This window comes from Neoarius graeffei, chromosome 9, assembly GCF_027579695.1.
Source record: "Neoarius graeffei isolate fNeoGra1 chromosome 9, fNeoGra1.pri, whole genome shotgun sequence".
Classification (NCBI taxonomy): Eukaryota; Metazoa; Chordata; class Actinopteri; order Siluriformes; family Ariidae; genus Neoarius; species Neoarius graeffei.
Window position 1 is genome coordinate 20,975,479 of NC_083577.1, and position 26,526 is coordinate 21,002,004.

The 26,526-nt window shown below is 42.5% G+C and overlaps 1 protein-coding gene across 1 annotated transcript in view; it reads right to left on the reverse strand.

Annotated features, from left to right (window-relative positions):
* LOC132892116 (dynein axonemal heavy chain 7-like) overlaps window positions 1-26,526 on the reverse strand; it is a 184,258-nt gene that overhangs the window by 23,098 nt on the left and 134,634 nt on the right. Inside the window, exons 48-57 of the mRNA XM_060930515.1 lie at window positions 24,543-24,697; window positions 23,801-23,991; window positions 16,431-16,564; window positions 14,178-14,513; window positions 11,150-11,276; window positions 10,153-10,347; window positions 7,971-8,063; window positions 1,941-2,117; window positions 961-1,122; window positions 271-471 (exon numbers count right to left, since the gene is read on the reverse strand). Of these exons, the coding sequence (XP_060786498.1) occupies window positions 271-471; window positions 961-1,122; window positions 1,941-2,117; window positions 7,971-8,063; window positions 10,153-10,347; window positions 11,150-11,276; window positions 14,178-14,513; window positions 16,431-16,564; window positions 23,801-23,991; window positions 24,543-24,697 (1,771 nt within the window). The remainder of the gene's footprint in view (window positions 1-270; window positions 472-960; window positions 1,123-1,940; window positions 2,118-7,970; window positions 8,064-10,152; window positions 10,348-11,149; window positions 11,277-14,177; window positions 14,514-16,430; window positions 16,565-23,800; window positions 23,992-24,542; window positions 24,698-26,526) is intronic.

Sequence of the window (26,526 nt, forward strand, 5' to 3'; positions counted from 1 at the left end):
ACATTAAACTTTTACATGTACAAAACCCATGACCACACAATTAACAATAAAACACCCAAGTGGGGAAAAAAACCCGACTTCCTATGAATCAACCTTCTTCCTCACTTCAACCATGTTCCCATTCAAATGCTTTGCAATTTGAAAAGTAGCTGTGTTTCCATGTACACTGGAGAGGCGAAAACAATTTGCTATATCATTTACCATTTTATCACGTACTCTCTCAAACAGATTTTCTACCAAGAGTAGGTCTTTGCCAAACTCCTGACTCACTGGCTTTGAGTTGCTGTTGAAGAACTCCGGATCAGAGATGGGGTCCATGTGAAGGGAGCCGATGATGTTAGAACGCAACCCCTTGGGGGCCTCGTTTGTCATTTTAACACCATTTTGAAGGACGGCCACGGGAAAGGTAGGTGAGGGGTAACTGGTTAGCCACAAACGGAAGTCAGGATGAGTGGTGTCTGGGTTGAACTCCTGGAGGAAAATAAGGCCAAAAGAATCTTTCATCAGTTGGTACAGAAAAAGGGTTTGTGATTTATTGATTGTAAGTATTAACTACAATTAAGTCAGAATGTTGAAAATTAAATAATTCAAAAGTGTTGCTAGTGTTCACACAACACTACACTTGATTATCTGAGGTATTTTTTCAAACAGTATGTACAGGCTGTAATATGAAGTTCCCTCCAAATACCAGTACAAATATTAAAATCACTGGTGACAATGCTTTCTTTCAAGGACTATAACTAACTGTAAACATTACTTTCCTTCAAATATTGCAAACTATTTCTTGCTAAGTAACACCCCAAACTGTAATCATCAGTTTTAACTAATTTCTGAGCAACTGGTTCAAACTATCAATGACTACTTTCTATAAAATGCTGCAACAAACTATACTTCTAGTTCTAACTTTCATCTCATTCGGTTTCTACTCTTATCCAAATGAACCATGTTTTCCTGCAGTACCTCGCAGACCCGTTCCAGTGTGGACATCCAGGATGTAGCCAAGTGGCAGTTCTGCAGCACCACCCAAGTGCCTTCCTTCACTCCCTCCTCAATCATTTTCATGGCAATGGGACCCTGGCCTTGGCCAAGTGACAGAGAGGTCAGCTTGTTCCCTGTGAAGCCCTGTGAGCAACACAAACAGTGTTTAGCATAGTAAGTACCGGTACAGTGTTTAGCACAGCAGGGCTGTAACATGGTAGAGACACGACGGAGACATGACAAACCTTATGGAGTATGAGATAAGCCTGAAAAGGAGATTTTACTTTGGTCTAACTTACTTAATTTTCGTTGACAAACATTGAAAAGGATGAATATGTAAGGAATAAAACACAGCAGGGTGTGCGGTTATAAGAAAACCCCATCCATGATGGGGTTGTGTGATGCAGCCTGTTACTGTTACCACCCTGAACTGGAATACTTTCCTTTTGTAACACCAGGTTACATTTTTTTCCACTCCTCTTAGACCACAGTGGTTTGCCAATAATTACAACATTTTAATATATTAATGAATTACATTTTGTGCCAATTTTTAACCATTTATTGTTACATTTATTGCTGTGGAACGTCCAAGTTACCAAACTTTGACTGTTATAAAATCACTGAGATTCATTCCAGAAATGTTACACAAATGTCTCCTAACATAAAACTTCATCATATCAACAAATAAGTTGTGAAAAAACCCAACACCTTTTTTAATCCATTAGGCTATTAGTAGGCTTAGATTATGTGCAGTGTCTGTTATACAAGTCATCACTATCGAAGCAGTAACATACAAGAACAAGCATAAACCTACTATATCGTATGAATTAGTCTGCACTACTGTCAGAGCTGCAGTTACAGAAAATTCAACACCTTCCAACCAACCAGATCTGAGAATTCAATAATGCTGTGGTATAACGTTTAAGAAGTGGTTGACGAATAAAGATTTGAACATGTTTAACCTGTTCGCCTCCAAATTTCAGCAGAGCTGCCATGGGGTCGGAGCCTGGTGAAAGGATGAAGATGAGGGGAGCGCAGCAGTGACTGTCTCCGAACGCCTTCCCCAGGTTGAAGGGAGGCACCTCGATAAACTGCTGTCCCAAGCTGTTTGACACAAACTCCTGCACCATAGGAATGATCTGAAGGAGAACAAGAAGAGTATGTCTAGATTAAGGGCCCGGTCCCACAACACCAATAACTGTAACTATACCTACAACTACAGGGAGTGCAGAATTATTAGGCAAATGAGTATGTTGACCACATTACCCTCTCTATGCATGTTGGCCTACTCCAAGCTGCATAGGCTTGAAAGCCTCCTACCAATTAAGCATACCAGGTGATGTGCATCTCTGTAATGAAAAGGGGTGTGGTCTAATGACATCAACACCCTATATCAGGTGTGCAAAATTATTAGGCAACTTCCTTTCCTTTGGCAAAATGGGTCAGAAGAGGGATTTGACGGACTCAGAAAAGTCAAAAATAGTGACATAATATTGCAAAGGGATGGAGCACTCTTAAAATTGCCCAGCTTTTGAAGCGTGACCATCGAACAATCAAGCGCTTCATTCAAAATAGTCAACAGGGTCGCAAGAAGCGCGTTGAAAAAAAAAGGCGCAAACTAACTGCCCGTGAACTGAGGAAAGTCAAGCGTGAAGCTGCCAAGATGCCACTCGCCACCAGTTTTGCCATATTTCAGAGCTGCAACATCACTGGAGTGTCAAAAAGCACAAGGTGTGCAATACTCAGGGACACGGCCAAGGTAACAAAGGCTGAAAAACGACCACCACTGAACAAGACACACAAGATGAAACGTCAAGACTGGGCCAAGAAGTATCACAAGACTGATTTTTCTAAGGTCTTATGGACAGATGAAATGAGAGTGAGTCTTAATGGGCCAGATGGATGGGCTCGTGGCTGGATCAGCAAAGGGCAGAGAGCTCCAGTCCAACTCAAACGCCAGCAAGGTGGAGGTGGGGTACTGGTATGGGCTGGTATCATCAAAGATGAGCTTGTGGGACCTTTTCGGGTTGAGGATGGCGTCAAGCTCAACTCCCAGTCCTATTGTCAGTTTTTGGAAGACACCTTCTTCAAGCAGTGGTACAGGAAGAAGTCAGCATCCTTCAAGAAAAACATGATTTTCATGCAGGACAATGCTCCATCACACGCATCCAAGTACTCCACAGCATGGCTGGCCAGAAAGGGTCTAAAGGAAGAAAGATTAATGACGTGGCCTCCTTGTTCACCTGATCTGAACCCCATAGAAAACCTGTGGTCCCTCATCAAATGTGAGATCTACAAGGAGGGGAAACAGTACACATCTCTGAACAGTGTCTGGGAGGCTGTGGTTGCTGCTGCACGCAATGTTGATCGCAAACAGATCAAAACACTGACCGAATCCATGGATGGCAGGCTTTTGAGTGTCCTTGTAAAGAAAGGCGGCTATATTAGTCACTGATTTGTTTTTTTTTGAATGCCAGCAATGTATATTAGTGAATGTTGAGTTGTTATATTGGTTTCCCTGGTAAAAATAAATGAGTGAAATGGGTATATGTTTGTTTTTTGTTAAGTTGCCTAATAATTATGCACAGTTATAGTCACCTGCACACACAGATATCCTCCTAAGATAGATAAAACTAAGAAAGCCCTACTCCAACTTCCAAAAATACTCAGCTTTGATATTTATGAGTCTTTTGGGTTCATCAAGAACATAGTTGTTTTTCAATAATAAAACTAATCCTCAAAAATACAACTTGCCTAATAATTCTGCACTCCCTGTACAACTATGACGATACCTATGCCTGAATTTACAACCCCGATTCCAAAAAAGTTGGGACAAATTACAAATTGTAAATAAAAACGGAATGCAATAATTTACAAATCTCAAAAACTGATATTGTATTCACAATAGAACATAGACAACATATCAAACGTCGAAAGTGAGACATTTTGAAATTTCATGCCAAATATTGGCTCATTTGAAATTTCATGACAGCAACACATCTCAAAAAAGTTGGGACAGGGGCAATAAGAGGCTGGAAAAGTTAAAGGTACAAAAAAGGAACAGCTGGAGGACCAAATTGCAACTCATTAGGTCAATTGGCAATAGGTCATTAACATGACTGGGTATAAAAAGAGCATCTTGGAGTGGCAGCGGCTCTCAGAAGTAAAGATGGGAAGAGGATCACCAATTCCCCTAATTCTGCGCCGACAAATAGTGGAGCAATATCAGAAAGGAGTTCAACAGTGTAAAATTGCAAAGAGTTTGAACATATCATCTACAGTGCATATCATCAAAAGATTCAGAGAATCTGGAAGAATCTCTGTGTGTAAGGGTCAAGGCCGGAAAACCATACTGGGTGCCCGTGATCTTTGGGCCCTTAGACGGCACTGCATCACATACAGGCATGCTTCTGTATTGGAAATCACAAAATGGGCTCAGGAATATTTCCAGAGAACATTATCTGTGAACACAATTCACTGTGCCATCCGCCGTCGCCAGCTAAAACTCTATAGTTCAAAGAAGAAGCCATATCTAAACATGATCCAGAAGCGCAGACGTCTTCTCTGGGCCAAGACTCATTTAAAATGGACTGTGGCAAAGTGGAAAACTGTTCTGTGGTCAGACGAATCAAAATTTGAAGTTTTTTATGGAAATCAGGGACACCGTGTCATTCGGACTAAAGAGGAGTAGGACAACCCAAGTTGTTATCAGCGCTCAGTTCAGAAGCCTGCATCTCTGATGGTATGGGGTTGCATTAGTGCGTGCAGCATGGGCAGGAAAGACACCAATCAATGCTGAAAGGTATATCCAGGTTCTAGAGCAACATATGCTCCCATCCAGACGACGTCTCTTTCAGGGAAGACCTTGCATTTTCCAACATGACAATGCCAAACCACATACTGCATCAGTTACAGCATCATGGCTGCGTAGAAGAAGGGTCCAGGTACTGAACTGGCCAGCCTGCAATCCAGATCTTTCACCCATAGAAAACATTTGGCGCATCATAAAATGGAAGATACGACAAAAAAGACCTAAGACAGTTGAGCAACTACACTGTGTGCACAATTATTAGGCAAGTGAGTACTCTGACCCTACCATTATTTCTATGCATGTTTTCCAACCGCAAGCTAGATACACTTGAATGCTAATTGGATTTAAGCATTCTCAGGTGGTATTTATTTGTGTAATGAAGGAGGGTGTGACCTAAAGTCATTAATACCCTATATTAAGGTGTGCATAATTATTAGACAGCTTCTTTATCTCAGGCAAAATGGGCCAAAAAAAAGAGATTTAACAGACACTGAAAAGACAAAAATTGTAAAATGCCTATCAGAGGGATGCAGCACTCTTGAAATAGCTAAGCTATAGAAATGTGAGCACAAAACAATCAAACGTTTTGTTGCAAATAGTCAACAGGGTCGCAAAAAATGTGTGGAGAAGAAAAGACACAAATTAACCGCAAAATACTTGAGAAGGATTAAACATGAAGCTACCAGGAACCCATTATCCTCCAGTGCCACAATATTCTAGAACTGCAACCGACCTGGAGTGTCCAGAAAGACAAGGTGTTCGGTGCTCAGAGACATGGCCAAGGTAAGGAAGGCTGAAACACGACCACCACTAAACAAGACTCACAAGTTGAAATGTCAAGATTGGGCCAAGAAATATCTGAAGACAGATTTTCCAAAGGTTTTATGGACGGATGAAATGAGAGTGACTCTGGATAGACCAGATGGATGGGCCCATAGCTGGATAACTAATGGGCACAGGGCACTTTGACTCAGACACCAGCAAGGTGGTGGAGGGGTAATGGCATGGGCTGCTATTATTAAGGATGAGCTAGTTTGACCATTTCAGGTTGAAGATGGACTTAACATCAACTCCCAAACCTACTGCCAGTTTCTAAAAGATACATTCTTCAAGCAGTGGTATGGGAAGAAGTCTGCATCATTCAAGAAGGCCATGATTGTTATGCAGAACAATGCACCATCACATGCACCCAAGTACTCCACTGCTTGGTGAGCCCACAAAGGCCTTAAAGATGACAAAGTAATGACATGGCCCCCTTCCTCACCTGACTTAAACCCTATTGAGTACTTGTGGCCCCTTCTTAAGCATGAGATTTACAGCGAGGGAAGACAATACACCACTCTGAATAGCATTTGGGAGGCCGTGGTTGCTCCTGCACAAAAAGTTGATCGTCAACAAATAAAAAAACTAACAGACTGGATGGAAGGCTCATGGCAGTTATTGAAAAGAAGGGTGGCTATATTTGTCACTGAATATTTTTGAAATGCTAGAAGTGTTTATTTGTTAATTCTGAGTTGTTTATTTGTTACACTGAAAATTAAAATAAACAAGTGAGATGGGAAACTTTAAGCTTTTCATTTAGTTGCCTAATAATTCTGCACACTTGTATATTCCCCTGAGAAGGCCTAAACTCCCCTTTCCTTTGTTAATCATTCTGGGTTTAGGTTTATTAACAATTTGGATTGACTGAGAGCACTGTATTTGTTCAATGATAAAATTAATCATCAGGAATACAACTTGCCTAATAATTGTGCACACAGTGTAGAAGCCTACATTAGACAAGAATGGGTTAACATTTCTATCCCTAAACTCGAGCAACTTGTCTCCTCAGTCCCCAGACGTTTACAGACTGTTGTAAAGAGAAAAGGGGATGTCTCACAGTGGTAAACATGGCCTTGACCCAATGTTTTTGAGATGTGTTGTTGTCATTAAATTTAAAAATCACCTAATTTTTCTCTTTAAATGATACATTTTCTCAGTTTAAACATTTGATATGTCATCTATGTTCTATTCTGAATAAAATATGGAATTTTGAAACTTCCACATCATTGCATTCCATTTTTATTTACAATTTGTTCTTTGTCCCAACTTTTTTGGAATCAGGGTTGTAGTTCCAGTTTGGAGCAGTCACACCACAACTATAATCCCAACTATAATATTGCTTGGTCCTGCCACTCAGGTAAATAAATGCATGCAACTTAGGAATAGTCATGAAAGATTTTTCCAAGCAGTAGCACATTAGACCTGGCGACTTGTCCAGGGTGTACCCCGCCTTTCGCCCGTAGTCAGCTGGGATAGGCTCCAGCTTGCCTGCGACCCTGTAGAAGGATAAAGCGGCTAGAGATAATGAGATGAGATGAGTAGCACATTATTTTGGGTCATACTGTACAGCTTGGACTTCAAAACAACCCATGCACATACTCCGGTGGTTGATAAAATATGGATAGGTCATGGATTACAGAAATACAATAAAAAAAGGATACAAAATACGGAGTAGTTACAGATTTTAATACTGATGCATCATGGATGCTAATAATTTACAGATTAGTCATGGACGTTTCAGTAGATTACAGTTTGGTTACCGATTTCATATGGATGATGCATCACAGATAAAAAAATTAAGAAGTCTAAAACAGTTAAATGTTTGGACTGCCAAAGCTCATAATTAGAATATCTTGCTTGCATGTATATGTTTACTTTATTAATTTACTATTGATATTTTATGGAAAATCACATATCCGTGAATAAAAGATCCATGCTTTGTATTATTTTTCTATTTTCCGTGAATCTATATTCTGTGACTTCATGATGCAGCAAGGATGTACAAAAATGCCCGGGGAAAAATAGAACGTGCTTAGACAACGTCACATGCAAACAATTACCTGATTGGTCAGATGTTTTATCGGATCAGGTTCAGGCCTGGAAAAATGGCTCCAGAAGCAATCTCACCGATACCGATAAATCCAGGCCTGGGCTATAGGTATCGTTATCGGTCCAGTGTGACCACCAGCCACAAACTACAGGGGACCGATTTATTTATAGTTATCGTAATAGTTGTGGTTATAATTATAGTTATCGGTATTGTGGGACTGGGCCTTAAGCAGTTTCAGTTTTTAGCACTCATAACAAACTGAATTGCACTATGAAACTCAGTGTTGACAGATGTGCATGATTTTTTCACCTTGTCCGGTCTCAGGCAGCGTATGAGCAACATTCTCTGAAATTGTCCCAGTTTCTCCTTCCACTCTCCAGGAAAAGGTGTGTGATGGGGATCCTGTGTAACACACACAGCTCTTACTTTAACCATAATTTCCACTACCATGCTTTAACAACCTAACACAGCCATCTTGCACCTGTTCCTTCAGGTCCAATAAGCAAAACCAGACATGCCAACCCTGTATGATAGCAAACTGTAATGGTTGTTTTGAGATATCTGTCCATGTCTGCCAACGGCAGACATAATGCACGCAGAGTGTGCATGGAGGGGTTCCAAAGGGGGGTGCGCCCCCGCTTTGGGCTCGGAAAATTTTATAAAATGCATTCAGAAATGGTGACCTCTGGTGGCTTTTTACAGCGAAAATAAAGGGCAGTCAGTACCATTTGAATACTTATAATATTAAAATCATACAACTTCAGTTATTCTGTCAAACTTCAAAAATATTTGCAAATGAACATAAAAATACTGTTTTTTTAGAATATATATTCTGAAAAGAAATCAAATGATTATCAAATAACTGAGAAAACTTTATTATATAACTTCAAGCAACAAGAAGTGTTTTCTCTCAAAAATGACAAATTACAATATAAAAATATCAGCAATTAACAAAACATTGGTTCAAACACAGTACATCTATTCCAGTTCTACGTGAATTTGATAGACAGGATCCCTATCATAACATTCTTCAGACCTTGATTAGCTAAAAAGCATGCAAACCTACTGTAAAACTTTCCACATTCATATATATGAGTAAATTGAAAATGGAAAAATGATTGAATTATCAAAGCTAAGTAAAATAACATGAATAATACATTAATATAGAATCAGTAAAATTAAAAATAAATAAATTACCTACTGAAAGTCATGCATACACACACACACGCACACACATAGTAGTAGGTAATTTATTTATTTTTAATTTTACTGATTCTATATTAATGCATTATTCATGTTATTTTACTTAGCTTTGATAATTATAAGTGCATTTTTTTCTCTTTTCGTTAACTGTTTAAAATTAATCAAAATGTAATCGCATCAGCTCTATCTATCTATCTATCTATCTATCTATCTATCTATCTATCTATCTATCTATCTATCTATGTGTGTGGAGAGAGTTTTGATTAATTTTCAACAATTTACACAAAAGAAAAAAAATTAAAAACGTGATTTTATCAATGTTTCTTTAATATTCATACATCTTGTAAGTTGTAGGCAAATACTAAGAATTTTGCTAAAGCAACGAAAATACGAGTCGCTAACAACTGATTTACTATTCCATAACTTGATCACATAATAGACTAGAGATCTACAGACTTACCTTCGAAGCGATTTTGGAGTCGGGAAACATGGCTTTAAAGAGAGGCCCACTGTGATCAGCTGTGGCGATTGGCAGGTTGTGTTCCACGAGAAAATTTGTGAATAAAACTTAAGCTTTTGTCACGCTGTCAATTGAGGATCCATCAATGAACATCGAGGTGATTGTCCGGTTAGCACTTCCAGATTTGGCCAAAGTTTGATGTGAGACAGAACTCACGTGTTGTCTGACATCGTAAACACCAGAATGTGCTACAGAGAAATGGACATTACATACGGTGCACAACGCATGACTCGCGGATTTTCCTGATTTTGTGATAACTGGATACAAGGTACTGTATTCCTCTTTAAATTTTTGGTACACGGTCTTAGTTTTGCCGATCGTTTTTCTTGCTTTTTTCGGCGGCGGGTCAGACGGATCGGCTGAACTGTCAGCCATTTTTTGCTTCTTCTAAAGTACAAAATGTGTGCGGGGCTCTTATTGGTCGAAATTTGATAAAATTGCTGAGGTTAACCAATCAGAGACCGTGTTTCTAAAGCATTGGCTGACATTCTAGTAATAGTGCCCTCTGCCAGGAGACTGGGAAATCGCAAGTGTGGGAATTCTGGCGGCAAATTTGAAAATATCAATTATGAGCAAAAACCGTAATAATTGACTTCAAAGTTGTAATAGCGTAATTGGACCACCGAAACCGTAATGATTACGGGCAAACCGTAATGGTTGGCATGTCTGCAAAACTAGGAGCTGAGCTCAGCATCTCCTCTATTATCTCAAGAGCATTTTTCATCCATTTGAATGTTACTGTGGCATGACATGAGTTATCAAACACACCGTGCTGTCGTACACGTTTTTCCAGCCATCTTTGAGGAGTGCCAGGTCCTTGCGCAGACCCTTGAAGCTCTCCAGGTCATTCAGGCGGCAGATCTCATCCCAGGATTTCTTGGGCAGCCACGTGCAGGGATTGGGGTGAGGGTTATCCAAACCCACGCCACCCGTCAGCAAAAAGCGCCACTCGTTCTCATCGATCTACAGGACGAAGGGTCAGAAAAACCCAAGATCATATTATTAAAAAAAAAAAAAACATACTATTCCTGATCCAGATTATGTTATGATCTACAATATGGTTCCTGTGTTATTTCGAGTTGACTTTCATAGTTTAAACTTCATTCTTTGACATTATGGTCTCGTTATGTTGATTAATTAGTTCCCTAGGTTACCCAAAATGCTGTTCATCTACCTGCTAATAGCCGTCCCAGTGGAATTTAGCCTTTCATTTCGACCTAAAGAGAGCAATGGCGCAGCACTTTTGTCTGCTCAGATTAGGTTCCAAAACTCCAGCAACAAACTGGAATTGTGTGGCTCACTAACTAGAAGAGGCGTTGTAACTCATCACACTCTGGCACGTCACGCCCAACATTTTCTGTTCCCCAAAGTTTTATTAGGTTAACAATATATTCCCTTGTTGAAAACATGCTCGGAAGTTGTTTGCCTGAGGCCCTCTGCCTCATTCTGCCTCAACAGAAACAAATAATTTAATCATTAAATCAGGGATTTGGTCCTTAGGAAGTAAATTCAGCTGTACAAATGCAGCATTTGATTTATTAGGCGCATGCACTACAATATGTTACAATATGTAGGTGACTAAATGTGCTGAGTGCCATAAGAGTATGTGATTATTAATGGATTCAGTTAATTATATATTTTAAATTGTGCATGTAATATTAACTTTCATGTTCATTTTATCTCTGAACCCAGCTACTTGGCTTCTCTAATAGCATTCTGTGAACACTGCAGGTATTCAGCATGGCTGTGGAAAGACAACACTCACAAGCTTTTCATGTTTAAGCAGGTTGATATTGAGGCAGAAGGAGAAGAGTAGCTTGTCCTTCGCAAAGAGCGATCGGCACACGTTGACGTACAGTGAGTAGGTGAAGTAGTCTTTTAGGATCTGCAATCTGGACACACAAATAGGAAGGAAGAAAGAATGAATAATGAAAATGATCACTTGGTAAAATGGCTTTAAAAATACAAGTGAAATGATTAATTATTTTAATAAAATGTGGACAACAAATACTTTTTAAACTCTTCAAAAGTTCTTCTAAAGCTCTAAACATGCAGCAAATCTACATTGCACTCTGTTACTAGTTAAAATACTAGTAACAGTAAGACTTGACTTAAACTTGCACCTAATTTGTGCTATGCTTTACAGTATGTCGATTCTAATTTTTTTCCATTGTTGAGTGTATTAACAAAAGGAAATAAAACCATCAAGTACTGACAGTGTAGTATGTTAAACATTCTGGCCTGAGTTTCCCAAAAGCATCGTAGCACAAAGATCATCGTTAAATGGTAGCGTGAGCAGCACAATGAATGCGCTCTCTCCTAGTTAAGATGCTCTTAGCGTTGAGGCTTTTGGGAAACCCACCCCTGGTTGGCTAAGGCCCTGTCCACACGGCAACGGATTCAGGTGACTCCGATACAATTGCTTATCGTTTAGGCCTGGCGTCCACACGGCACCGGCGTTTTGGGTGCCCAAAACACAATCTTTTTGAGAACGGGTTCCAGAGTGGAAAGATCTGGCAACGTTGCCGTTGTGAAGTCGTCTGGATGAGTAGAACGGATTTGTTTACGATGACGTCACAACCACATGACTGTGAGTGCTTCACGCCGGGTAGAAGTGTAACGAACTCGATGCGAGTTGTCAACAAATCCTATAACTTGGTTCATGAAACGCGCTTACAAAATATTTTCACTGTGAATATTTATTGTGTAATGGTGCAAAGTGAGAGAGAGAGAGAGAGAGAGAGAGAGAGAGACTCTGCCCTTATGGCAGAGTCAATCCCGCCAGCAAAAATAGGGAAAAAAAGGAGCGATCTCACCTCTTCAGATGTTGGTTTAAGTCCTACAATACATTCCTCAAAAAGGGCGTAGAAGAGCAAATTAATCCATCAACGTGTAGCATTCAATTTATTCCAGACCATTAAAGATGCCGCCTTCCACGTAGAATCATACGTCATCCTCGCCGCCATATTGGATAGGTCAAAGCGGAGAATAAAGATTAGCTGCGTTTAACTGTACCAACAGGTTTGCCATCCAAACGAGATCACATGGGATTACCTTTCACAGGTGAGACTGGAAAAATACTTTTCATTGTATTTGGTCATTATAATGTAATTTTACAAACAGATTTTCCTGACTTTGTGGCTAATATGAAGTCTCGCGCATAATAGTTTATGCGCATGCGTCCTTACTTCTTCTATTGTTCTGGTGTCTCCGAAGGGACCGTCTTACAGCGCCCCTAGAGGTGTGGCATGTGTATTGCATTGTTTTCAGCAAGCGTTGCGTTGCCATATGGACCTGATATTTTATTGATCGTTGCCCATTTGGACGCGATATATTTTTAAATAACATCTCATTGCCGTTGTCGTGTGGATGTAGTGTAAGAAGACAAGAAGCTAAATGGCATCAGAAAGGCAAATAAGTGGAGTTAATATGACACTTGATCAGTTCTGGTGCATGGAAACTTTTCTTTTCTCCCTGACACAAAGATTTTCCTTAGGTTTTTCTTAAGCAATGATTTGAAACTTGCACCAAGGTAAGCAGATTAAAAAATGGCTATAGTAATGAGCATAATTTAAAAAATGATTGTAAGCAACAAATTGGACATGTATAAGAATTTTTGCATGTGCCTTTGTGCATTATGATTTGATGCAACAGTTAATTATGCTAGTTACACAAGCTCGTTTTTTCTTTAGCTCTGATGTTAGTGAGATCAGTGACTGAGCTGGTAAGTACTTGAGTAAAACTTTAAAGTGGATTGAGACAGCTAAGTGGTGATAAACACAGGGCAGAAATATTGAGGTGGTAAAAACCAATAGGGTAGTCACACTAGAGGCGGAATGAGCCGGAATGCCGTCAGAATGAAAATTCTTCGTATATTCCGGGATATTCGAAGTGCATTCTAAAAATTCTGACTGCATTCCAAACATTCGGGCCTATTCTTGTGGCCGGCCCGAATGTTTTGCTCATGCTCAAAACATTCAAGGTGCATTCGAAGAGGAGAAATATCGAACGGCATTCGAAGTGTATTCTAACTGCATTCCAAATATTCTTACGGCATTCCAACAGCATTCGAAAAATTCTGATCATGTTCGAGGGAAAACTCGAAATGGCAAGCCACTTCAAATCCTGCCAGAATGTCCCGAATGTGCCTCGAATGAGCCGGAATGAAAATTCTTCGTATATTCCGGGATATTCTAAGTACATTCTAAGTATTCGAGCTACATTCTCTTTGAATTCTTAGACATTCGAAACATATTTGGTGGCTATTCCGGGAGCATTCTGATTGCATTTGAGGTGAATTCGTACAGCATTCGAGGCACCTTCCGACCAGACTTCGGATGGTATTCGAGCAGCAGTCGAACCGCACTTGTACGGCATTCAAAGTGCATTCTTAATATTCTTACTGCATTCTAAGTATCCCTACTGTGTTCCAACTACATTTGAACTGCATTCGAAAGCTAATACACCCAGAATGTGCAAGAATCATTCGAGGCGGGTTCGAAGCACGTTCTAAGTTTCGAACAGCATTCTTACAAAGCTGTAAGAATGTTGGTCAGTTTGAAATTCCCGCCCGAATGTGGCATGAATTTTGAAAAATTTTTCATTCCAGCTGGTTCTGCTTGATTCCTGCTAATTCCGAATAAGTGTGACGGGGCCTTAAGACATTTCAGATCCTGCTACAGTGCAGACTGGAATTATACTGTATGTATGATCATTTGCAGTATATAAAAAAAGATACAATGCCTAATTACACAAACATTCATAAAATACACAAAATGTCCATAGCTTCACACCTCTGCTCCACAACCTCGCTCTTGTCCGAGTTGTCAATGGATAAGATAAAGAGATTGATGAACCAGCCGAGTGAGTACTGGTACATGGGTTCAATGTTGGCCAGGTCCGCAATGGAGAAGAACAAGATGGCAGAATGGACTGCAATGGGCGTGTAGCCCATACGGGTTTCATCAATCATTTTCTCCGTCACCTCAGCCACAGCCTGCTTCTCTGAGATTTCATTGGCCAGCACTTTGGAGGAGGAGAGAATCTCAACAGCTGTCTCATCCTCCAGGATGTTCCCTTCAGATGCTGAGAGAACTTCCAGGATCTTGTCTTCGATCTCCTGAAGTTGTCTGCAGAATGAGGAAGGAATTATCAGAGATGTTTAGTACAGTAGGCAAGACCAACAAGTCACAAAACAAAGATTATACCACAATTCCAATCAACTCGACTTTTAGATGTAAGACCTTGGATAGAGTTGGTTCCTGCTTTGAGAAAATTGGGGGGGGGGGGGGGGGGGGGTTCTCTAAACTAATGCATCTGATTAATCTAATCACCTCACGAAGCTGGTTAATTAGTACTGATGTTATCTTAAGTGACTTCGTGAGTTAAACACAAGCAGCAGAACATCTAGATCAGTGGTTTTCAAAGTGGGGGCTGCCAGGGGGCGCTAGGGGGGCCTCAGAAAGTTGGAGGGACGATAACAAAAAAATTGCGAAAAAAAATATATACTTTTTAAAATAATTATTATTAAATATATTGTAATTAGTTTTTTAATCATTATTAAAAAACAATTATTAATACTAATACATCATATTGAAACGTTGTTTGCCATGCTCATCTCGCCGATTGCCTGTGACGTTGAGGTTTGTGCCATTTATCAAGCTGCTTTGCTCCTCAAGCTAGCGTATTGCTAGCGCAAAATGGACAGGTTTTTGAAGAAGAGACCGAAGGAACAAACCAACAGCCCTGCTGTGGAGGACACTGCTGCAAAAAAAAACTAAGAAGTCCTGGCCAACTAAAATCCGAAAATATGACAGTATGGCTTTACAGCCTTACAGAAAAATGGCCATGATTGCCCGAAATGCATCCTCTGTCTGGAGACCCTGTCAAACGAGTGCTTAAAACCTTCGAAACTTCAGCGTCACTTGGTACAAAAACATCCGACAGATGCCGAAAAAACAGCAGATTTCTTCAGATGCAAAGAAGAGCATTTGGTCAGGCAATCTGCTGCATTCACCCAGCAAGCTAATGTCCCCGAGCGGGCCCTGAAGGCATCATTTTTAGCCTCGTACCACATTGCTCATGCTAAAAAACCTCACTCAATTGGAGAAGATTTGATTTTACCAGCCACCAAAGACATTGTCCGAGAATTGCTTGGTGAGGATGCTGCCAAAAAAAATCAATGCTGTCCCACTCTCTAACACCGTGAGCCAACGGATTGGTGACATGGCTCAAGACGTATCTGCTCAGCTGTTGGAGCAGGTGAGAGCCAGCAAATACTTCGCACTTCAGCTGGATGAGAGCACAGATTTATCCAATGAGGCCCAACTGCTTGTGTACATCAGATTTATTTCACAGGAAAGATTTGTGGAGGAAATACTATTTTGTAAAGCACTTGAAAGAAGAACTACTGGGAAAGACATTTTTCAAGTTTTGGACAATTACATCGAGTCTAACGGATTGGACTGGACCCATTGTGTGGAGGTGTGTTCGGACGGAGCCGCAGCAATGACCGGGAAGATCAGTGGAGTGACCGCTCTCATTAAGCAGAAGGCCCCGCATGTAGTGGCCACACACTGCATGCTCCATCGCGAGGCACTGGTCTCAAAAAGGATGGATAATGAGTTGAATCAGGTACTACAGGAGGTTATACAGTTTATTGTTCAGTGCAAAAATATTTGTGTTGAAAACATGTTAGTTAATAATATTCTTATGCTAAACAAATGTAACAATTATTGAATATTGAATAAAAAAGTAAGAGAAAACATTCTAAAAGTTGATGTTTCTTTACATATTTTGTAGCATTGTCTGTGGGTTTGCAAAGGGGGTCCCCGGCCAGAAGCTAATGCTGTTTGGGGGGCCTTGGCATGGAAAAGTTTGGGAACCCCTGATCTAGATTATCTACATCCACTGTCCTAAACTGCTCACAGTTCAAGTGAGCTCAATCAGTCTCAAAGTAACTCAAAGAAACAGCCACATAACAACTGGTACCGAATTCTACAGAAATAAAAGCAATATTGGGAAATAAAGGTTATCTCCAGGGATACCTCTTGTTTTCTGCTCCCTGAAGGATGAGGGCTTGTTTCTCCTCTTCTAGGTCTGGCCTCTCTCTAGCCACCACTATACCAAGCAGCTGGTCTTGCATTCCCTCAGGCGTGATCATGAAGTTCAGAAGTGTTACCTAAATATCCAAAGTGAATTTGGACAAATCAGAGGCACGGGACAATTCCTTATCAGACTCCATGCTCATGTTTGGTGTCTTTCAATACGTATTTCCATTGCTGTGTACAACATCAAAGGCATCGGACAGCTTATATTGTACACCCCCGATTCCAAAAAAGAAATTGTACTGTAAATAAAAACGGAATGCAATGATGTGGAAGTTTCAAAATTCCATATTTTATTCAGAATAGAACATAGATGACATATCAAATGTTTAAACTGAGAAAATGTATCATTTAAAGAGAAAAATTAGGTGATTTTAAATTTCATGACAACACCACATCTCAAAAAAGTTGGGACAAGGCCATGTTTACCACTGTGAGACATCCCCTTTTCTCTTTACAACAGTCTGTAAATGTCTGGGGACTGAGGAGACAAGTTGCTCAAGTTTAGGGATAGGAATGTTAACCCATTCTTGTCTAATGTAGGCTTCTAGTTGCTCAACTGTCTTAGGTCTTTTTTGTCGTATCTTCCATTTTATGATGCGCCAAATGTTTTCTATGGGTGAAAGATCTGGACTGCAGGCTGGCCAGTTCAGTACCCGGACCCTTCTTTTACGCAGTCATGATGCCGTAATTGATGCAGTATGTGGTTTGGCATTGTCATGTTGGAAAATGCAAGGTCTTCCCTGAAAGAGACGTCGTCTGGATGGGAGCATATGTTGCTCTAGAACCTGGATATACCTTTCAGCATTGATGGTGTCTTTCCAGATGTGTAAGCTGCCCATGCCACACGCACTAATGCAACCCCATACCATCAGAGATGCAGGCTTCTGAACTGAGCGCCGATAACAACTTGGGTCGTCCTTCTCCTCTTTAGTCTGAATGACACGGCATCCCTGATTTCCATAAAGAACTTCAAATTTTGATTCGTCTGACCACAAAACAGTTTTCCACTTTGCCACAGTCCATTTTAAATGAGCCTTGGCCCAGAGAAGACGTCTGCACTTCTGGATCATGTTTAGATACGGCTTCTTTGAACTATAGAGTTTTAGCGGATGGCACGGTGAATTGTGTTCACAGATAATGTTCTCTGGAAATATTCCTGAGCCCATTTTGTGATTTCCAATACAGAAGCATGCCTGTATGTGATGCAGTGCCATCTAAGGGCCCGAAGATCACGGGCACCCAGTATGATTTTCCGGCCTTGACCCTTGCACACAGAGATTCTTCCAGATTCTCTGAATCTTTTGATATTATGCACTGTAGATGATATGTTCAAACTCTTTGCAATTTTACACTGTTGAACTCCTTTCTGATATTGCTCCACTATTTGTCGGCGCAGAATTAGGGGGATTGGTGATCCTCTTCCCATCTTTACTTCTGAGAGCCGCTGCCACTCCAAGATGCTCTTTTTATACCCAGTCATGTTAATGACCTATTGCCAATTGACCTAATGAGTTGCAATTTGGTCCTCCAGCTGTTCTTTTTTGTACCTTTAACTTTTCCAGCCTCTTATTGCCCCTGTCCCAACTTTTTTGAGATGTGTTGCTGTCATGAAATTTCAAATGAGCCAATATTTGGCATGAAATTTCAAAATGTCTCACTTTCGACATTTGATATGTTGTCTATGTTCTATTGTGAATACAATATCAGTTTTTGAGATTTGTAAATTATTGCATTCTGTTTTTATTTACAATCTGTACTTTGTTCCAACTTTTTTGGAATCGGGGTTGTATAATATCATAAAAGCACTGGATTTGTACATTATATTTATATCATATCAGATCATGAAAGCATTGGATTCTCTGGGCAAAGCCATGTTACATGGCCAAAAATTTGTGGACACCTGACCATCACACCCGTATGTTCTTGTTGAACATCTCATTCTAGATTTATTCCCCTTTTGATGTTATAATATCCTCCACTCTTCTGCATAGTCATTCTGCAAGATTTTGGGGCTTGGCTGTGGGGCTTTGTGCTCATTCAGTCACAAGAGCATTAGTGAGATCAGGTACTGCTGTTGGGGTCCAGTCAGTGTTCCAGTTCATCCCAGTGTTAGGACTGGGACTGTTTTGGCCTCTAGAGGCCACTGTTATTTCCTTTTCTGGCCATGTTTGTTTTGGGCCTCTAGAGGTCACCACTGTGTTCTGTGTTTTGTTTTTGTCTTATTGCCTGTTTCCTGCCCCGCCCTGTCCTTATAGTTTGTGTATTTATACCCCTGAGTTCAGTCCTCTTGTCACGGAGTCTTTGTGCTGTTATGTTTAGCTCCAGTAACCTCTGTTCCGATTTCCTCGCCCGTGTCTTTGTGGTTTTTGTACTTTGCTTTCTTTTGGACTTTTTGGACTTTGTGTTTACTATTTTGGATCCTCTGAGCGTTTGTATTTTTGCCTCTTCTTTTCTGTTTTTTTGGCTCTTTGTTTCTTTGAACTTTTGTTTTTTTTTCCTGGTTATCTTCTGAACGTTTGGATTATACTTTTGTTTTTGCCTTGGATTGTAAATAGTGTAAATAAACTGTTTTTTTGATACTCTACTTTCGCCTCACGCCTCTGCACTTGAGTCATTCCCCTGGTGGCCTAGTGGGGGTTTGCTGGATTATCACACCAGTGACCCGGGTTCGAATCCCAGCAAAACCCTAACAGAAAGACTCCGTCAAAGACGGTCTGGCTTCTATCGGATGCCCAAGTGACCTCGAAACACTGATCTCACATTCTACTCGTCTGGACAACAGGATGAGAGAACGCTGCCAAGTACTGAGCCTCCCCGGCCTCCCTGCCTCTACCTGGAGCCCGTCTACCTCCTCCAGTGACTGTCCAGAACCCATGCAAGTGGGTCGTACTCGCCTCTCCGCATCTGAGAGGGAGCGCAGAAGGAGGGACAAGTGCTGCATCTACTGTGGCAAGCCTGGTCACTTCTGAGCATCATGTCCCGAACTCTGGGGAAAAGGACCGCCCCATCCAGCCGAGGGAGGGTTGTGACGGGGCCTACCCTCTCTCCCGGACTCCCTGGCCAAGGAATCTACATCCCGGTCTCCATCTCCTGGGGTGAGTCCGTCCACTCGTCAAGCCTTGTTAGACTCAGGGGCAGCTGGAAACTTTATGGATACCCACTTCGCCCAAAGCATCAAATATCCCGACTGCGCCTCTTGAAGTCCCACTGTCTGTGTCTGCCCTCGATGGCCAAGCATTAGGTGATGGAAGAGTCACCCAAGTTACTTCTCCAGTCTTCCTCCAGTCTCAAGGTCACAAGGAAAAAATATCCCTGCACCTGATTCCTTCACCTGAGTTCCCAGTTATTTTAGGTCTTCCTTGGCTTACCCGCCACAACCCTCGTATAGACTGGGTTACAAGCCAGGTTGTGGAATGGGGCCCTGCATGCCATGCCTCTTGTCTGCTCTGTAGCTCTCCTGTGTCTCCTGCTGAGCCCCCTGATCTCACCGAGTTATCTCAAGTTCCCACAGAGTACTGGGATCTCAAGGAGGTCTTCAGCAAGAGCAGGGCCACCGTTCTTCCTCTGCACCACGCCTACGACTGTGCCATCGACTTGCTCCCTGGGACTACTCCTCCTTGGGGCCGTCTGTTCTCCCTCTCTCAGCCAGAACGCAAGGCCATGGAGGAGTACATCAAGGAAGCCTTGGCCTCTGGGTTCATTCGACACTCCACCTCACCCGCTGGTGCCGGCTTCTTCTTTGTCGGCAAGAAGGATGGGGGTCTCCGGCCATGTATTGATTATAGGGGCCTGAACAAGATCACCGTGCGCAACCGCTATCCCCTTCCGCTGATGTCCACAGCATTCGACCTGCTCCAAGGCGCCACCATCTTCACCAAGTTGGACTTACGGAACGCATACCACCTCGTCCGTATCTGACAGGGCGATGAATGGAAGACCGCCTTTAACACCCCGTCAGGGCACTACGAGTACCAGGTGATGCCCTTCGGACTCACCAATGCACCAGCTGTTTTTCAGGCCCTTATCAACGACGTCTTGAGGGATATGATTAATCTATACGTTTTCGTCTACCTCGACGACATTCTTATATTCTCCAAGACCTTACAGGAACACCGCCACCATGTCCGCCAAGTCCTCCAGAGACTCTTGCAGAATAATCTGTTTGCTAAAGCCCAGAAATGCGAGTTTCATGTCCCCGAGGTCTCCTTCCTGGGATTTATTGTACGAACGGGACAACTCCAAATGGACCCAGCCAAGACCTGCGCACTGGCCTACTCCCAAGTCCGTTAAGGAGGTTCAGCGGTTCTTAGGATTCGCTAACTTCTACTGCAAGTTCATCAGGAACTTCAGTTCCGTAGCTGCACCCATGTCAGACCTCACCAAAAGGACTGGTGGCTCCTTTGTCTGGTCCCCTCAGGCGGAAGAGGCGTTTAATGACCTAAAACACTGTTTTTGCACGGCACCCATTCTGGTTCTCCTGGACACCTCCCAACCATTCATCGTGGAGGTGGACGCCTCGGACAGTGGTGTCGGCGCGGTGCTCTCTCAACGCTCAGAAGGGAAGCTGCACCCCTGCGCTTACTTCTCCCACCGCCTGAGGCCTGCGGAGTCCCGCTATAATGTGGGGGATCGGGAACTGCTAGCGGTCAAACGAGCCCTTGAGGAGTGGAGGCACTGGCTGGAAGGAGCGCAACATCCATTCCTGGTGTGGACGGACCATAAGAACCTGGAGTACCTCCAGCAAGCCAAGAGGCTGAACCCACGACAGGCTAGGTGGGCTTTGTTTTTCAGCCGTTTCAGCTTCACCCTATCATACTGCCCGGGCTCTAAGAACACCAAACCAGAGGCGCTCTCCAGGCTGTTCTCGCCCAACAACAGGGAGAGTGAAGTTGGGCCTATCATCCCTATATCCCGGATTGTGGCTCCTGTCCGCTGGGGTATTGAGGAGACCATTCGACAAGCTCAACGCTGGGACCCTGATCCTGGGACGGGGCCACCAGGCCTCCTGTACGTCCCTCGTCAAGCCCGGGCCAAGGTTCTCCAGTGGGGTCACTCTTCCCCTCTCACCGCCCACCCAGGAGCTCGGAGGACCCTGGACTTCCTGAAAAGACGCTTCTGGTGGCCTAACATGGAGAAGGAAGTGAGGTCATTCGTCCTGTCCTGTGAGGTCTGCACCAGAACCAAGAACCCGCGACAGCATCCCCAGGGTCTCCTGCATCCTCTGCCTATTCCCCGGCATCCCTGGTCACACGTGGCGGTCGACTTCATCACGGGTCTCCCTGAGTCTCAAGGTAACACTGTCATATTGGTCATAGTGGACAGATTCTCCAAGGCCTGCCACTTTATTCCACTGTGCAAACTCCCCTCTGCCCTTGACACTGCTAAATTGTTGTTCACTCATGTCTTCCGAGTTTTTGGTCTCCCTCAGGACATCGTCTCTGACCGGGGGCCCCAGTTCTCCTCCCGAGTATGGCACGGCTTCTGCAAGAGCATCGGGGCCACTGCCAGCCTCTCCTCTGGGTTCCACCCCCAGTCCAACGGCCAGACGGAGAGGCTCATCCAGGACCTGGAAACCACCCTGCGAGGCCTGGCTATGGATAACCCGACATCGTGGAGCACCTGGCTGCCATGGGCAGAGTACGCCCACAACACCCTGCAGTCATCGGCCACCAAGCTGTCGCCGTTCCAGTGCCAATTCGGGTTCCAGCCACCTCTGTTCCTGGACCAGGAGGAGGATGCTGGGGTGCCCTCGGTCAACCATTACGTGAGACGGTGTCGCAAGACCTGGAGCAAGGTCAGAAGGACACTCATCCAGACCTCCAGTACCAACCAGACTCAGGCCAACCGCCATAGGAGACTTGCCCACACTTTCCGCCCTGGGCAGCGGGTTTGGCTGTCCACCAAGGACCTTCCGCTGCGGGTGGAGAACTGCAAGCTTGCTCCTTGCTACATTGGCCCCTTCAAGGTTGTACGCAGAGTTAACCCTGTCTCCTACCGGCTCCAGTTACCATGTATGCTAAGGATCAACCCCACATTCCATGTTTCCCTGTTGTGGCCCGTACTGATGTCCACGTATGCCCCTGCCCCCAGGAACCCCCCGCCCCCCGCATCTTCCAGGGTCAGACTGTGTTCACCGTGCACCGCCTGCTGGACTCCCGCCGGGTTCGCGGGGGCCTCCAATATCTTGTGGACTGGGAGGGCTATGGCCCTGAGGAGCGCTGCTAGGTCCCAGCTCGGGACATACTCGATAAAGAACTTTGTCGGGACTTCCATTCGGCCCATCCTGATCATCCTGGGAACGTCAGGAGACGCTCCTGGGGGGGGGGGGGTGTCCTGTTAGGACTGGGACTGTTTTGGCCTCTAGAGACCACTGTTATTTCCTTTTCTGGCCATGTTTGTTTTGGGCCTCTAGAGGTCACCACTGTGTTCTGTTTTTGTCTTATTGCCTGTTTCCTGCCCCGCCCTGTCCTTAATTAGTTTGTGTATTTATACCCCTGAGTTCAGTCCTCTTGTCACGGAGTCTTTGTGCTGTTATGTTTAGCTCCAGTAACCTCTGTTCCGATTTCCTCGCCCATGTCTTTGTGGTTTTTGTACTTTACTTTCTTTTGGACTTTTTGGACTTTGTGTTTACCATTTTGGATCCTTTGAACGTTTGTATTTTTGTCTCTTCTTCTTTTCTGTTTTTTTGGCTCTTTGTTTCTTTGAACTTTTGTTTTTTTTCCTGGTTATCTTCTGAGCGTTTGGATTATACTTTTGTTTTTGCCTTGGATTGTAAATAGTGTAAATAAACTGTTTTTTTTTGATACTCTACTTTCACCTCACGCCTCTGCACTTGAGTCATTCCCCTGGTGGCCTAGTGGGGGTTTGCTGGATTATCACACCAGCGACCCAGGTTCGAATCCCAGCAAAACCCTTACACAAAGGTGTTCAGTGGGGTTGAGTTCAGTCAGGGCTCTGTGCAGGTCAGGACACTTGAGTTCTTCCACTCCAACCTTGGCAAACCATGTTCCCCAGTGAAGGGAAATTATAATGCTCCAGCATAAAAAGACATTCTGTACAATTATATGCTTCTGACATTGTGGCAACAGTTTAGGGGAAGAACCACATATGGGTGGACTGGTCAGGTGTCCAAATATTTTTGGCCATGTAGTGTACGTTAAATGCCTGTAAATATATGTGCATTGTATGGGTCAAATGTGTAACCTGTAGCTAATATTATTTCAGTATTAGCTAAGTTTTCACCTTGACTGAGGTTTTGAAATTGGTGTGTGTGTGTGTGTGTGTGTGTGTGTGTGTGTAAGCCCCACCTTGACTGAAGTCTCGGGCAGATAGTGTGGGTTGCGTAGCTTGGTTGTGATATAGAAGCGGAAGTTCGGGGAGTACTCTATGGTGGCGTCTCCCAAGCGGATACACACGCTCCCACCCTGCTTAAATGTCTGCTTCAGCAGCAGAGGCTCCAGAATGGGGTCTAGCTCTTCGCCCACATTTTCCAGCAGCACTGCAAGACAAATCAACATTGTGTGTAGTACAGGCTGCCATGTAGGCTACAACTTCACATTTTCAAAGAGGATGTCACCATGTGATAGTCCTGCTGTAAACACAACTCGAATAAAACTATGCTTTACACTATGAATGTCCTCATTAGTGCGTGACATTTGTTTTATTCAAACGCTCCCCCCCCATCAACTGTAATGATCTTGTTATAAACAGTAAAGCAGTAAATCCATCTTTCATAGTTTGTTTTCAAAATGGGTACAAAAAAAGCAGGACGTGTAACAGCAGTTAAAACATAATATAGAATCTTGTTAAAAATCATAAGTTATTATTGTTAAGTAATTAAATAAATTTGACCTCAAATTTGATTACATGAAAAAAAAAAAAAAGCTGAAAAGTTTTTTTCTTCCCCCACAATGACTCCAGAAAACATGCAAAAGCATGTGAATCACATCTATTATGAAAGTTTTTCCCCTCATATTAGGTCACATTTATCCATTTTTAGAAAAGTTGTATGTAAGTAAAAAACACACACAAAAAGTTGAGAGAACTCACCTGGCGTGCCGAACTGAATGCAGTTCTCCAGCGTTCTCACAAAGTTGCCATCACTCAGCTTGATAACATGCAGACTGTTGGCCTTCTCCATATTCTTTACCCATTTGTTTGCTTGTCCCTGTGGGTCGATCATCAGAGGCCATCGCCTTGCATTCCTGCAGAGCAGGGATGTTTGAAAAGCAAATAAGGAACATTTCAGGACTTTGTAAAGAACATTCTGAGAAACAGTATTTGCATAAGCCAACTCATTTTGAAACATGAATGGTCAAGGTTAGGGTGAATTAGCAGTAGTGTCTTTTCCCATTTACATGAAACATGCGAGCAGAATTAGTGGAACATGCAGGGAATATTCAGAAGAAAATAAGAAAATTTGAGCAGCTCACAAAGGATAGTGTTAGTTTTTCTTATGAGATAAAGATTAGGGACTTTAAGGAACCTGCATGGGACCAATAAAGAACACTCACAAGTAAGGAATCCTCAACATGGGCCCCAACATTTATGACTGCGAGTTAATCATGAGAATGGGGGGGTGGGGGGAGATAGGTTTCCAGGATAGGGTTTGATTTTTTTTTTTAAATTTGTTTTCACCTTGTGCGTGTCTTGTGAAATGTAAAAATTATGAGAGTGAGAATGACTAGCACTTCCTTTGAATTTAATAAGTTAATATTTAAGAAGAAATGTTTGAGGAATGTGAGATAAATATTAGGTATGTTATAAACAGGGCTTTGAACCAGAATTTTTTTCCTATTGGTTCGTTCCGAACAGAAACGGAATTTTAACGTTTCCGGTTTTGGGTTCCATTAAATAGACGTTCCCGAACCGGTTAGAATAAAAATTTCGTTCCCGGAACGGTTAATTACGTTCCCTGTCAGCTGTTTAACAAATGGCTATAAAATTATGTCTCTGTCTCATCCAGCTTAAGCCAGATGTAGGCTAATTCTATTACAACCTTCATTAAATAAGACAAGAAATAATTCAAAACAATTATTATTTCAAATGTTGGCCACTTGGATTCTCAGTATGTCTTCCCATCTACACAAACAGAAAAAGTGCCAAAAATGAAAGATAATTCGTTTAGTGTGTTACCAAAGGCTAGTCAGGCCCTATGCATTGATAGGCTAACAGAGGTTAACGTCATTTAATGTTCGCGAGCCTCTCATTAACGTGGACAAATATATTGATATCGTGTTTGAAATTGACGTTTTTGAATAACGATAGACTGCAATATTTACCTCTTATTTAAGATGTGGAGACGTGATAGTAGTCCACCCTCCCGCTCTCTCCATTCAGTCAGCGAACGTCACACAGGAAGTGAACCCCAGCGGGTCATAGAAACTTGCGCAGGAGAAGAATGACTTTTTTATTTTTAGGCTACGGAAACTTTGAGGAACGAAATAAAAACCGGTATTAACCGGTTACCATTATTTTTAATAAGCGTTTCTGTTCCGGAACATAAAAAATAATAAAGTTTCTGGTTTCGTTTCTGTTCCATGTGAAATAGAAAAAGTTCCCGGTTTTCGTTTTCGTTCCTTGAACCGGTTCAAAGCCCTGATTATAAATGATTGAGATTAGGACAGAGAACAAGAGAGCAGTTTTATGTTTTGAAATTCATCAAAATTATTTTTGGTTAATTACGATCAAAGAACATCAAGAACACTGTCTCACTCTTACAGTGCAAATATTTTCGATTTTGAGAACATATTGTCTCCAAGGTATGATTGCTCTCTCTCTCTCTCTCTCTCTCTCTGATCAGCCATAACATTAAAACCACTGACAGGTGACATGAATAACATTGATTATCTCATTACAATGGCATCTGTCAAGGGGTGGGCTATATTAGGCAGCAAGAGGACAGTCAGTTCTTGAAGTTGATGTGTTGGAAGCAGGAAAAATGGGTAAGTGTAAAGATCTGAGTGACTCTGACAAGGGCCAAATTATGATGGCTAGATGACTGGGTCAGTTTGGCCCTTGTCAAAGTCACTCA